Raw genomic sequence first — 13804 nt, forward strand, 5'->3', positions numbered from 1 at the left:
CAGCGCTATAAATTTGTAACCTCTCCACCATTGTTGAGAACAAAGCAAGCTTATATAGATACTCGAAATGGCTTTCTGTACACGAGCAGTTATCCTGATTCTATCCGTCTTGATTGTCTCCTGGTGCAAGCCCTCGTATGGTGCAGGCATTGCCATCTACTGGGGACAAAACGGAAATGAAGGCACCTTGGCTGCTACTTGTAACTCAGGAAACTATCAATTTGTTAACGTAGCTTTCCTCTCTACTTTCGGCAATGGTCAAACTCCAGTGCTAAACCTCGCAGGCCACTGTAACCCCAGTGCCAATACTTGCACTGGCTTAAGTGCTGATATCAAAGCTTGCCAAGGGAAAGGCATCAAAGTGCTCCTTTCCATCGGAGGTGCTTCAGGTACCTACTCTCTTTCATCGGCCGATGATGCAAGGCGAGTGGCAAATTATATTTGGAATAACTTCCTTGGTGGCCAGTCCAGTTCGCGTCCGCTAGGCGACGCCATCTTAGATGGTGTTGATTTTGATATTGAGGCTGGTTCAGGTCAGTTCTGGGATGATCTTGCGAGGGCACTTAATGGATTTAGCCAACAAAAGAAGGTTTACTTAGCTGCAGCACCACAATGTCCCTTCCCTGATGCTCATCTAGACACTGCAATTAAAACTGGGCTGTTTGATTATGTGTGGGTCCAATTCTATAACAATCCGCCATGTCAATACTCAGGAAACGCAAATAATTTGTTGAGTGCATGGAACCAATGGACCACAGTTCAAGCAAATCAAGTATTCCTGGGACTACCTGCAGCTCCTGCTGCAGCCCCTAGTGGTGGATTCATCCCTGCTGATGTGCTCACTTCTCAAGTCCTTCCATCTATCAAGAATTCACCCAAATATGGAGGTGTCATGCTCTGGAACAAGCAATTTGACAATGGATACAGTGCAGCTATAAAGGGCAGTGTCTAAGTTTCGCAGCCTTGCTCGTGTCATCATCTCATGTATCCTCAGTGAAGCACTCGCGCTGACAATAAAACATGTGACTGTGTACTTGTACTTGAATTGATCTTTAGGTTAAATAAAATTATATATTCTGATGAGAATAATAAACGCAAGAGGAACACCTATAGACATGAATCGGATATAATCTCTACCAATGAAGCATTGTAAAGTTAATCTCTAATAATCTTTTCAACATAAATTTAGTTGTTTTATAGGTTGATTTGAAGAAACTTCTTTTTTAAGTTGATTATTTCTAATTTAGTACTAGATAGGTGGCATCCATCGCATAATGAACCAGGTTAAATTTTTTCTAATATAAAAAAAAATACTCAAGCAATAATGATATTTTTATAAAAAAAATAAAAAATTAGACTCCAAGCTACCGATTTGAACATGTTAAATAAATTTAATTAATTTAATAACATGCTATAAAAAAAACCACAACAATGACTAATAATAATAATAAAAAAAACTCTTGCTCATACCATGAATAAATATCATGTATTCTTAAAAGTTCTTAATAATTTTATTTGATAACAAAATAAAAATTAAATGAAAACGAGATAAGTTTAAAAAAAAAAAATAAAGCTCAATTTCTAGCAAATAAAATACTGAAATAATTTTATAAAAAAAAAATAAAGCTCAATTTCTAGCAAATAAAATACTGAAAGATAAATTGAAAAAAATTAATTTTAAAAAAGATAAAAAATCCTGATTTTAAAAAAGCGAAAGGCCAAACTCGCAGCCCATTTATAAGGTCAGGATAATCCTTTAAAAAATAAATAAAATAATTAGATCAACTCTTAAGCAAAATAAATAATAAAAGATGAAACTGAGATTATGATAATTCCATATAAATGAAAGCAAAATAAAAAAGCTGGAGGTCCAATAATTCAATGTCGAATGATGAAATTACAAAAATATATAAAAAAACTATAGTCAAATAACATTAATTTTCAAAACTTGTAATCTAAATCATGAGATCAGGTTACCTAACAAAAGGCAAGGTAGTAAAAATCACAAAGCAAAATCCTCAATCATCCAAAATTAAAAAATAAAATAAATAGTAATCAAAAGAATAATAATTAAATGTAGTAATAAAATAATAAGAGACAAAATTAAAAAATAAAATAAATCAAGAAAATGATAAAAAAAAATAGCAATTAAAAGAATGAGACTGAAATTTTATAATAAAATAAAATAAAATAATATAATAAGGGATGGAATTGAAAAAACAATTATGAATAAAAAAAAATAACAAAATATAGATCTTTTTTTTTTTTTTTTTGTGAAATGTTGAACTTAGAGTGGAGATTAAAAGAGAGCATGCAAAGAAGATGAGTGGTGTTTTCTAATTTTTTTTTTGGTTAAATGCTGAACTTAGAGTGGAGAATGGAGACTCACTAATATCCCATATTAATTGCAATTTTAGCTTCTCTCCCTTCAGTATTATTAGTAAATTTACTTTCATTAACAAGTGTTGCTTAATTGAAGTCTCCCTTCTATCATTCACACTTGAATGGATGATATTTTCTCCTTCATATGGGCTTTTCAGGTCATATCACTGCATGCCTATAACACCATTTATCAATGCCCTGTGGTTCAGGCAATCCTTTACTCACCTGAAAGATTGGGTTCAAATTGTTCCGAAGGCAATTTAATTTTCATGAAACATCGTTTGTAACGTAATTTCAAAACTACGTTGAAATTCAGAATACCAGATGCAGCAATGATTTTGAGCAGAGAGATTTATGATAACAACAACAGTAATCTTCTTAACAAAATACTAATTTAGCTTTTCCAGCTAAACACTAGACGTGAAGCCTAACCCAGATCAAACACCATACTCAAGCTTTTCTAGCTGTAGTAATTATTAAATCCAGGTCGACCTCGCAAGTTAGCCCATTAAACCAGAGACACGGAATCTAACCTGGATTTGAATTCTAGTTAAATCGAATTCACACTTGAATGGATGATGTTTTCTCCTCCATATGGGCTTTCAAGGTCATATCACTGCATGCCTATAATACCTTTTATCAATGCCCTGTGGTTCAGGCAATCCCTTACTCAATTGAAAGCTTGGGTTCAAGTTGCGACCACAAGACAATGGAGTCGAAAATGTCAAGGACAGATCAGGAGATCAAGGAGGGACGGAAACCAACCCCTCTGCCACGGCATATTATGAAGGCCACCACCTTAAAGCAACAAGAGCAAACTTGGAATTGTAAATTGAGAGCTTAGGTTATGATGACCTGACTGCAGTATTTTTATGCAGATTTCTTCTACACGTAATATGAATGGCAACAATTTCTTACCCACATACCACGGTGATCAAGTACCTTATGCCTCAGGACAGGCATGATCCTAAAACCTATATATCTGTACCATCTCTACATTGTTAAGACACGGAAAAAGCTAAGATATCTGAAATGCCTTGCCATCCACAAGCTCTCAACCTGCTTATATCCCTCCTGTTATTTGTCTCCTTGTGCAAACCCTCGTATGGTGCAGGCATTGCCATCTACTGGGGTCAAAATGGAAACGAAGGCATGCACCTTGGCTGATACTTGTGCCACAGGAAACTATCAATTTGTGAACATAGCTTTCCTATCTAATTTTGGCAATGCTGAACCTAGCAGGCCATTGGCTGATACTGGATTAAGTGCTGACATTAGAGCTTGTGACCCCGCAGCCAATACTTTGTACTGGATTAAGTGCTGACATTAGAGCTTGTCAAGGTCAAAACATTAAGGTTCTACTTTCCATTGGAGGTGAAAGAGGCGGCTAGTCTCTTTCATCCACCGATGATGCGACGCAACTTGCCAATTATATTTGGAATAATTAACTTCCTTGGTGGTCTGTCCAGTTGACGTCCGCTAGGCGATGCCACCTTAGATGGGGTTGATTTTGATATTGAGACTGGCTCAGGTCAGTTCTGGGATGACCTTGCTAGGGCACTTGGTGGATTTTGCCAACAAAGGAAGGTGTACTTAGCTGCAGCTCCACAATGTTTCTTCCCTGATGCTAAACTAGACACTGCAATTAAAACTGGGCGGTTTGATTATCTGTGGGTTCAATTCTATAACAATCCTCAATGCCAATGCACCAATGATGATGCTAACGGTCTCTTAAAAGCACGGAGCCAATGGACAACAGTTCAAGCAAATCAAGTATTCCTGGGACTACCGGCTGCTCCTGAGGCAGCCGCTAGTGGTGGATTCATCCCTGCTGATGTGTTCCCTTCTCAGGTTCTTCCATCTGTCAAGAATTCACCCAAATATGGAGGTGTTATGTTCTGGAACAAGCTGTTTGACAATGGATACAGTGCAGCTATAAAGGGCAGTGTCTAAGTTTCGCAGCCTTGATCTTGTCATCATCTCATGTATCCTCAGTGTAGCATTCGCTTGTTGACAGTAAAACATGTGACTGTGTATTTGTACTTGAATTGATCTTAAGTTAAATAAAATTATATATTCTGATGAGAATAATAAACACAAGAGGATCACCTATAGAAATGAAGCGGGTATAATCTCTACCAATAAATTATTGTAAAGTTGATCTTTTCAACATAAATTTAGTTGTTTTATAGATTGATTTGAAGAAACTTATTTTTTAAGTTGATTATTACTTGTGCAGTACTAGCCCATTTGTAATGTCAGGATAATTCTATAAAGAATAATTAAAATGATAAAGATAAATGATAAAACAAACACCAAAAAATTAATATTAAAAAAATTAAAGCTTTTTAAAAACACTTCTCCGAGTGAAATTTCAAACACGCTATTTACTGGCCAAGAAAGCAGATGAATGATCATGCAGTCAGACGTGCAACTCTGCTAGATTGGTAAGCTATTTGGTAAAATCATGTGATCACGTGCGGATGAATTTTTCTGTGATTATTTTTTAAATAGTTTTTATAATTATAATTTAAAAAAATATTTTTAATTGTAGTTAGTTGAATTTAGATACATGTTTAGTAAAAATTGTGATTAAAATTTATATATAGCAAAAAATATATATATAATGTTTAGATAAAATATTTTGGTTTTTTTACAAACATTAAGAAAGAGATCGGTAAGGAATATTTTTAAAACTCAATTAAAAAATATGTAAAAACTATTGCACACAACCTATATTTTAAACTTAATTTTTTAGTAAATCTCGTATAATAAAACTCAATTTTATGCTATATCAAATATGTTGTTATGTTTGTTTCACTACTAGTTATTTAAAAACACGGTTTAAGAATTTTGAATTTTTTTATTTAAAATAATTGTTTTATGTTTTTGACTTGAAGGGTACTTTAACTATGCAGAAGATTTGTTTCGTGGAAGAAGAATCGGGCCCTCAATATTCCAGTTCAGCCCAGTATGAAGCCCAAATAATAGCCCAACATTTTAGTGTAGCCCGTGAAAAGCCTGGATTATTAGAAGTTTCTGCACCTCTATCAATAACTAGAGAAAAAAGTAATCTAGCCCTGTAAGAATTATTAAAGATTTAGCACTCAACTGAAAATTTATTGGTCAACGAAGCCAGCAAATTAAACCCCTTCTTTGAGCTCCCAGACATATCCAACTAAACCCTAAATGCACCTTTACTCAGCTAGGTTGCCTATTTGTCCTGGAGTTTTATATTGATAATATAAGATTTTCTAAGTTAATTAAAGTTTTAATATATAATTTATATTATTTTTTAATATACTTTTTTAATTAAAATTTTTTTAAACTTGAAATTACACAAGTCTATTATTATCTTGTGTTTAATTTTATCAAATAAAATAAAAATAATAAAATTTGAACTCATAACCACTTGATTAATAAGCTTCTAACATTTTATTAAAAAAATTAGTTTAATCTAAAAATTTAAATTTTTAATAATACTTTATGTATAATTTATATTATATTTTAGCATTAAAAAATACAGAGTTCAATTCAATCACTCTAGCATTGGAAGAAAATCCGGAGAGTTATCTTGTTTTTATTCATGTTGGCTGAGTTAACTCCATTGAAGTATGAACATTCTTTACTTGAGTAACATCAGTTCCCTGCACAGCGGAGCTAGAATAAAGAAGTGAATTATAAGCTAGTCATTATATATTTAAGATATAATAATTACTATGTTTAATTTCAGAAATCATAAATTAATCTCTTGACGGGCTTTGATGATTTACTTATTAATAAATATATTAATTTTCGACTGATACATAAAATAATAGCTAACAGAAGTTATGTAAATACATGAAGAAAAGAGGCAGAGGAGAGATTTTTTGAACAAATGGAATTAATTAATAGACTTTTTTTCAATACAAAATGAACTCGTACTAATTTGGTATGAAGTGATAAATAAGGTGGTTCGAGTCTCATGCACATTAAATGGCCGCCACGCTTAATTTTTTATTTTTATTTATTTTGATTAACATGATTTTTATGAGTGTTGTCTACTACTAATTTTTTAAATTAACAATTATATAAATTTTTAAATATTTTTAAAATTTATGAGACTCAAATTAATAATTTTTAAAAAATAAATTTAGAATTTAACTAATTAAATTATATTCCTCCTAATTATCTAATAAAATTTCCTCAAGTATGGAAAGCATTTATTTATAGTGACAATATTTGGCCTTTGGTCAATCTCCTTGGAAGTTCCAATGAAGTCAGCAAACTCGGCTTGGAGACCTCGCTCTAGTTTTATGTATACAGCTAGCCACTGTTGCTTTCCTTGGGTCAAATTGTTCGTTGTGGAGGCCATCCAAGACGCTATATAATTGTCAATCCCTTGCCCGTTATAGAGGCACGAGAAACCATCCTTAGCTTTTGGATGCTTGCAACTATGGCCGGAGTTTCTCAAGCCACATTTCTTCTTATCCCTCTGCTAGTCCTTTTACTAAATAAATCCTCTCATGCTGCTGGTGGAATTTCAATCTACTGGGGTCAAAATGGAAATGAAGGGACTCTAGCACAAACATGTGCCACAGGAAGATATGCTTATGTTAACATAGCCTTCCTCAACAAATTTGGCAATGGTCAACCCCCAGAAATGAACCTTGCTGGTCATTGCAACCCGGCAAACGGTGGCTGTAAAATTGTCAGTAGAGGCATCAAAAGTTGCCAACAGCAAGGAATTAAGGTGCTGCTTTCTCTTGGTGGTAGCATTGGAAATTATACTCTAGCCTCTAAGGATGATGCCAGAGGTGTCGCAGATTATTTATGGAGCAATTTCTTGGGCGGTCAATCATCTTCTCGTCCTCTAGGTGATGCGGTGTTGGATGGCACTGATTTTGGCATAGGGCAAGGTTCAACACTGTATTGGGAGGATCTGGCACGTTTCCTATCTAAATATGGCGAGCAAGGAAGAAAGGTGTATTTAGCGGCAGCTCCTCAGTGTCCCTTCCCGGATAGAAATTTGGGGACTGCCCTTAACACTGGACTTTTTGACTATGTTTGGGTACAATTCTATAGCAACGGTCCTTGCCAGTATAGTTCAGGCAACACTACTAACCTCATAAACTCTTGGAATCAGTGGACTGCGTCAATAGTTGCGGGAACAATATTTCTAGGGTTGCCAGCAGCTCCTGCAGCAGCCAGAAGTGGGTACATTCCACCGGATGTGTTGACTTCTCAAATACTTCCAGTGATAAAGATGGCACCAAAGTATGGTGGCGTTATGCTCTGGTCAAAGTTTTGGGATGATAGGAACGGGTACAGTCCCTCCATTCTGAGCAGTGTATGACACATTGAATTGGTTCTACTCTGCTAGCTCTAATAACAAATGCGGACGCAATTCCATTAAGAAAAGTAAATGAGATGATTAATTACTGTTTGTTTTGCTTAGAATAGTCTAAAGATGGCAAATACATGTCTCCACTAATGTTGACTATCTTTGCAACTCTATCCAGTACTAATGGGTAAAACTATTCTGGCCTCAATCACATTTCTCATCTGCCACATATGAACAAATACATTGCTCTTGATTTTGGCCGACCAATGATCGAGTCAAGTTTCACAGCACGAAAAATTCCTTAATTATTTGTATTCAAGAATAAATTTAATTTCTGACTTGATACTATATATGATATACTACAATACCAAAGAAAGCTTTTCATTCAACAAACAGTAGTTTCGAACCATCATACAAGACATGCTGGGAACTTAAAAGAAAAGGAGTCCAGAGAACATCCAGTCAAGAACATGGAATTACGCAATAAAGGCCTAGATAACATGGCAAAAAACTCAAACTACAGGAATTGTCCTCGTATGTGGGACTAATAATCAGTTTTGCAATCTATCTCGGTGTTTATACTTTGCGGACCTGAATATTATGGGTAGATTGGAACCGCCAGATTGGTTGTCTTCCACTTTGAACAAGTGCGACCTCTTCTCCTTCCTTTACCATCCCTTGATTCTGCATATGATAAAACCAGAAACAAGTCATCCTCCGACCTTTTTGCATGCAACAAGTACATAACAACCCAGGTACAATGAAAGATGGTTTTGAAAAGAGAAGGAATGACCTAGCTGTATGTTTAAAAGTGACTATCTAGACAGACATTTTTGGGATCATATTAAAGGAATTAAATCCTCTCATGCAGCAGACTCGGGTAGACTATTATCTCACAGATACAATTGTTTTAAGCATGTTCTAAATGTTATATATGATAATTGATAATGATGAGAATCGTCCGTTATCCAAATTGAATACTCAATACTCAAAGTACCATTTATAACCAGTCCAACTATACCTTCATGCCATTCAAAGCTCGTTTTAGTTTATCTCCAAATTGGACAGGGACCGATAAAACATGGATAAACTGCTGTCCAATTTTACAATAGACTAATCATATAGGAGCTTACCTTGAGCACTGACAAGGCATTTGCAAAGGTTTCTTCAGCATCATCTGAAAACTGCATGTATATGGGACACACTCCTTGATACAAAGCCAGTCTCTGTTGTATCCTCTTCCTGCATGGCCATTGAAGTATAGTAATTAGTCAAACTCTCAATTCAAATACCTTTTAGTGGCAATCTTCTACCATTACATGAGCTGCCCTTAGACATATCTATACTTTTCACTTGAAACAGTTGCTCTCTTCCCTTGGATTCTTACACATGGTATCATTTATTCAGTAAGTACTAAAAGCTAAAAGTAAAATTACCCAGGACAAAAGTCATAACAAATGACTGATAACAGATGTAAATTTTAGGAACATGAAAAACTTACTCATTTGTGAATGCAAAAACAGTGCCTGAAGGTCGATAATGGCTCAGTAATATAGACATGAAGCCAGTTCTTGTGAAGACAACAATTGAGGTTCCAAGAGTGTTTGACATCATGGTTGCATGGTATGCAAACATCTCACTCGTATGGTTCTGCAGAAAATAAGAAATTCCCACTCAGTACTCACAGCAATTAAATTGAATATGAGAAACATCAATGAAAGAAGATAAACAGGTTCGTGTTAGGCACCTTGAATGCTTGACCAAGATTAGAAGGCATTTCACCACCAGCTATGGTTGCTTCAGTTCGCAAGGAGACTGTGTGCATAACTTTAACAGCTTTCAGTGGGAATCTGCAAGGATACAAAATGACTTCATCGTAATGCACAATTATACTTAAAGCATTCACACTGTTAAAACCTACTTACTTTCCATGTGCAGTTTCTCCAGAAAGCATTACTGCATCAGCACCCTCGCGAACAGCAATGGCAATGTCTGATACCTCTGCTCTGGTAGGAGTTGGATGAACAATCATGCTTTCAAGCATATTCGTTGCTACAATAACAGCTTTTCCCATGCTCCGGCAGAGCCTGATTATCTCTTCCTACAAATTCAAAATAGAAACTAATCAACTTCATGTCCAAACTGGATGCAGTTGCTACCAATGATGATTTCATATCTCATTGGTCATCAATCTTATCCCAGAGACAAATCTACCTGAAGCAGGGGAACCTCCTCAATAGGGAGCTCTGCACCAAGATCTCCTCTTGCAACCATAGCCTGATTAAAAAAAAGAAGAAGCATATAATCCATTAGCACGTAGATTATTCACAATACAGGCTAGAGGTATCAGCATTGATCTGAAAATGTTTCTTGTGAAATCAACTATGATTAGAGAATGTCAGATATATCCGAATTAAAAAATAAATTGATACATAAAAATAAAACTAAAAAATCACAGCTCAAACAATTTATAGTACAAAAGGAAGAAAAAAAACAGGCAGCAAATCAACAAGGAAACAAAGCAGTCAGTGGCAATAGCTGGGAAAAAAAAATCATTTTTTTCATTTCAAGATCAATATTCAAAAAATATGCTCCTCTTGATAAAATTTAAAAGCAATAAGGATAACCAAATCCAATTAACTACGTCTTAATATTACATAAACTATCAGCAACTCAAAGATGGACATAATGATTCAGATGATTACCCCATCAGATGCTGTGATTATCGAATGCAAATTTGGTATAGAATCTGCACTTTCAATTTTTACAATCACATGTATATCTGCACCACAGCCTGCCAGAACACGGAAAAAATTATCGTCCAAGTTAACTAAGCTAGATTATCATACAATGTTAAAAAAAAGAAGAAGAAGAAGAAGAACATATTAATATAAATATTACTTTGTAGATAATTGTTCAATTCGTGAACCACTTGTGCATCTTTAACAAAGGAAACAGCATAGAAGTCAACTTTGTTCTCCACTCCGAATTTTATATCATCCCAATCCTTGTCTGCAGCAAGGACCGTGTAAGCAACCATGTCCATTTGTGAAATCAACACCCACACAAATGAAAACAAAATAAAATCAATGGTGATTTAAGGTCAAACCAGTGATGGAAGGCAATGTTGCGCTTTTTCCTCGAACATTTAGATGACGCCTCGACTTAAGCTCTCCTCCATCAACAACTTCACATTTCACTGAATCCTCTGTTTTGGACTTCACCAGAAGTGACATCATACCACCTAAAACAAAGGTCAAGGATCAGCAAACATATAATTGACAGCAAAATATATTTCCTGTTCAAAAACCCTGAAAGCTTCAACTGTGAGTTTGCATGAATTGTAAAAGCAAGCCTGCCTAAAGAAAATTTCTACTCATCCTGGGCATATTGATCTTCATGTCTCTTTATGGTTGTTAAGACTTCTATATTAGCAGGAAAAAAAAAAGGTTCAAAGTGAAAAGGAAGTTTCACTATAATCAAAACCCTGCTCTTATGGGTGTAAGAATCCTGACATTTTACCATGAGAAAATGAAGGCTTTGAAATCGTATCAGTTTCAGAAGGGAAAAAAAAACATATTCACTTTCCATTGTCATCTTTGAGCAGCAGACTCCCACAATCATGATTTCATGCTATCCCCCATGCCATTTATCTACTGCTATTTCAGTCACTGGATCAAAAGACAGGGTCTAGAGGACAAATGAAACAATATTCACTTCTGCAGAGACACATATAACATGTGCAACTGGGGGGGGTGGGGTTTGCTAGAGCATAAATATGTTGATATTATGTATGCATATACATCAAAAAATCCTCTTCCTACATTGACACAAATAATATGACAATAAGTATAACAAAATGAATCACAAAAACTACATGTTCCTACAATAAGGCAATAATGTTTTAACCATTGCGCACCCTACCAATGGTTTCAACTTTTACTTTTAGGAAAAAAAGACAATGTCAGCATACCATCAACAAGAAGCATGTCGCCTGCTTCTACATCACTAACAAAATCATCATAGTTCACACTAACACAATCAGATGTTCCAACACCCCTACGAATCGTAAAAGTGAATTCCTGTCCAGGTGATAGCATGATAGGCTGAGGCAAGTCACCACTCCTAACTTCAGGACCCTGATTAAAAAAAAAAAAAGCAACCCAAATGAACAGAAAGAAGCATATAACAAGTTAAATGAAGGACCTCAAATCAGGATAAAGTACTGTTCCATGTACTGTCATGTTTTTTTCTTTCTCAATTTGTGCATAAAACTCGTTTCTAATGGCCTCCAAACATTAGGTGCATTCCATTCCATCAAAACTTTACAACTCAAACAACCCGATATAGCATCAAAATGAAGTAAACCTGCCTTAGTATCAAGCATGATGGCAATGACATTATCTTTCGCCTGTGCATTATACTCTTTAACCAAATCAATGACTTTCTGATGAGAAGCATGGTCTCCATGTGACATATTCATTCTAGCAACATTCATTCCCGCTTCAGCCAACTTCCATATCATCTCCTTCGTGTTAGTTGACGGTCCAATAGTACATACAATCTTCGTCTTTCTCCTAACAGTAGGCTTCGTCCACATTCCAATAGCTGCTGCCGTGTCACCTAGTTGCTCTAATTGCACAAATTGCTCCTCCCTCTGAAAAAACATACAAATTCATCCACAAAGTTAATGAATACTCCAATTTACTTTTAACAGCGAATCATTTCACTATCCTCCCTTGCACATTATGCTAAATTCTACTAGTGGCGCGACAAAAAGTCTATCCACGCAACTAATTGTAGTGAAAAGACAAAAATAACCTTTTAAAAATGACCTTGTATAATTTTTTTTAAATCATGACCTAATGAAAGGATAGTTTTCGTTAAAAATAATGTCCGAGACGGCAATTTTTTCTGGAAATGACAAAAACAACCTTCAATTTGTGCCGAATCCAACAAATCAGCAGCTTCAATAGGTCAATTCCGTCTTTCACTGAAATAATCGTATGAATAGACCTTTTGATTTGTTAATGTTATATAATCACATTTTTACAACAAAAATATTATAATTTCAGTTAAGAGAAATGAAGTTCGCGTACTTTTCCGTAACTGAAATCCAGTAAAAACGTTATCCAAGGAATGCAGGTTCTCACCACATTTCTCCTAACTTTACTCGCTATTCCGTGACAAGAGTGTTTACATCTAACACGCAATGTGATGAACTCAGTTAATCAAAATATTATTCAGCCAAAAATGAGGTAAGTAGTGCAGACCTTTGGTACGTCCTCGGGTGAGACAGGAATGACTTCAGGTTCGGCGGATCTCTTAACAGCCGCCGCCACAATATGAGTGTTCCAATGAGAAGAAACGCTGCTGATAATTTTCTTCTTGTCATGACTTGAAAGAAATTTCGAAGATAAAGTTGAAGGTTTGATTAGCTTATCAACACGTTCTTGTAAGGATCCAGAGGAAGGAGATGATAGGATAGAACTGTGAATCGATCTGGTGGTAGCCACTACTTGCGCCATTTTTAGAGAGAAAGATAGTGTGTTTTACCGAGAGAGAGGGAGAGAGAGAGATGCTCGGGTTTAAAAGGCGAGGGAGTGTGCGAGCTAGTGAGAAGGAGATTGGAGAAATCGCCGATAGAATTGGCGGAAATAGCGAGGGAGGGAGGCTTTTTGGATTGGCTTTGTTTGTATCGAAGGAAAAGGAAAGGGGAAGGTTTTTGTTTTAATGAGCTAAGCCAACGCCACCTCCTACTGAGTACCGACTGCCTTTATTCAAAACGGTTGGAGTTTTTGTGATTTCCTACTTTGACAATTCTCTTAAACGGTGTCGCTTCCGACCGCCAAAGAGGATAAAAGGAGGCAAAGGGCCTCCAATTATTATTTTGATGGAAAATAGTTTTTTAAAATAAATTTTAAGAAAATAAATTTTAAGAAAATAAATTATTTTTTAATATTTGATAATATAATAAAAAAATAAATTAAAAAATATTTTTTAATATTTAGTTATATCATTAAAAATGAGTTGAATAATAACTTATTAATATTTTATTTTTCTCAAATTTATTAAAGTAATGAAGAATAAATTTTATAA

At 35.1% G+C, this 13804-nt stretch overlaps 3 protein-coding genes and 1 pseudogene across 3 annotated transcripts; 3 read left to right on the forward strand and 1 right to left on the reverse strand.

Annotated features, from left to right (window-relative positions):
* Window positions 1-15: 15 nt before the first annotated feature.
* Window positions 16-1140, forward strand: LOC105109057 (acidic endochitinase-like). Its single transcript, XM_011003645.1, has one exon. It carries the CDS (start codon window positions 68-70, stop codon window positions 950-952), a length of 885 nt encoding a protein of 294 aa, XP_011001947.1. The 5' UTR covers window positions 16-67; the 3' UTR covers window positions 953-1140.
* Window positions 1141-3223: 2083 nt separating this feature from the next.
* Window positions 3224-4500, forward strand: LOC105109058 (acidic endochitinase-like; annotated as a pseudogene).
* A 2260-nt stretch (window positions 4501-6760) lies between these two features.
* On the forward strand, window positions 6761-8141 carry LOC105109060 (hevamine-A-like). Its single transcript, XM_011003648.1, has one exon. It carries the CDS (start codon window positions 6806-6808, stop codon window positions 7715-7717), a length of 912 nt encoding a protein of 303 aa, XP_011001950.1. The 5' UTR covers window positions 6761-6805; the 3' UTR covers window positions 7718-8141.
* On the reverse strand, window positions 8063-13470 carry PKP-BETA1 (plastidic pyruvate kinase beta subunit 1). The gene is made up of 12 exons (XM_011003647.1): window positions 12979-13470; window positions 12078-12362; window positions 11679-11844; window positions 10815-10949; window positions 10607-10717; window positions 10411-10499; window positions 9920-9982; window positions 9631-9806; window positions 9453-9555; window positions 9207-9355; window positions 8839-8947; window positions 8063-8389 (listed from the first exon to the last, which is right to left on the reverse strand). Exons 1-12 carry the CDS (start codon window positions 13231-13233, stop codon window positions 8282-8284), a joined length of 1749 nt encoding a protein of 582 aa, XP_011001949.1. The 5' UTR covers window positions 13234-13470; the 3' UTR covers window positions 8063-8281.
* Window positions 13471-13804: the final 334 nt, after the last annotated feature.

Source organism: Populus euphratica, unplaced genomic scaffold, assembly GCF_000495115.2.
Source record: "Populus euphratica unplaced genomic scaffold, PopEup_1.0 scaffold439.1, whole genome shotgun sequence".
Classification (NCBI taxonomy): Eukaryota; Viridiplantae; Streptophyta; class Magnoliopsida; order Malpighiales; family Salicaceae; genus Populus; species Populus euphratica.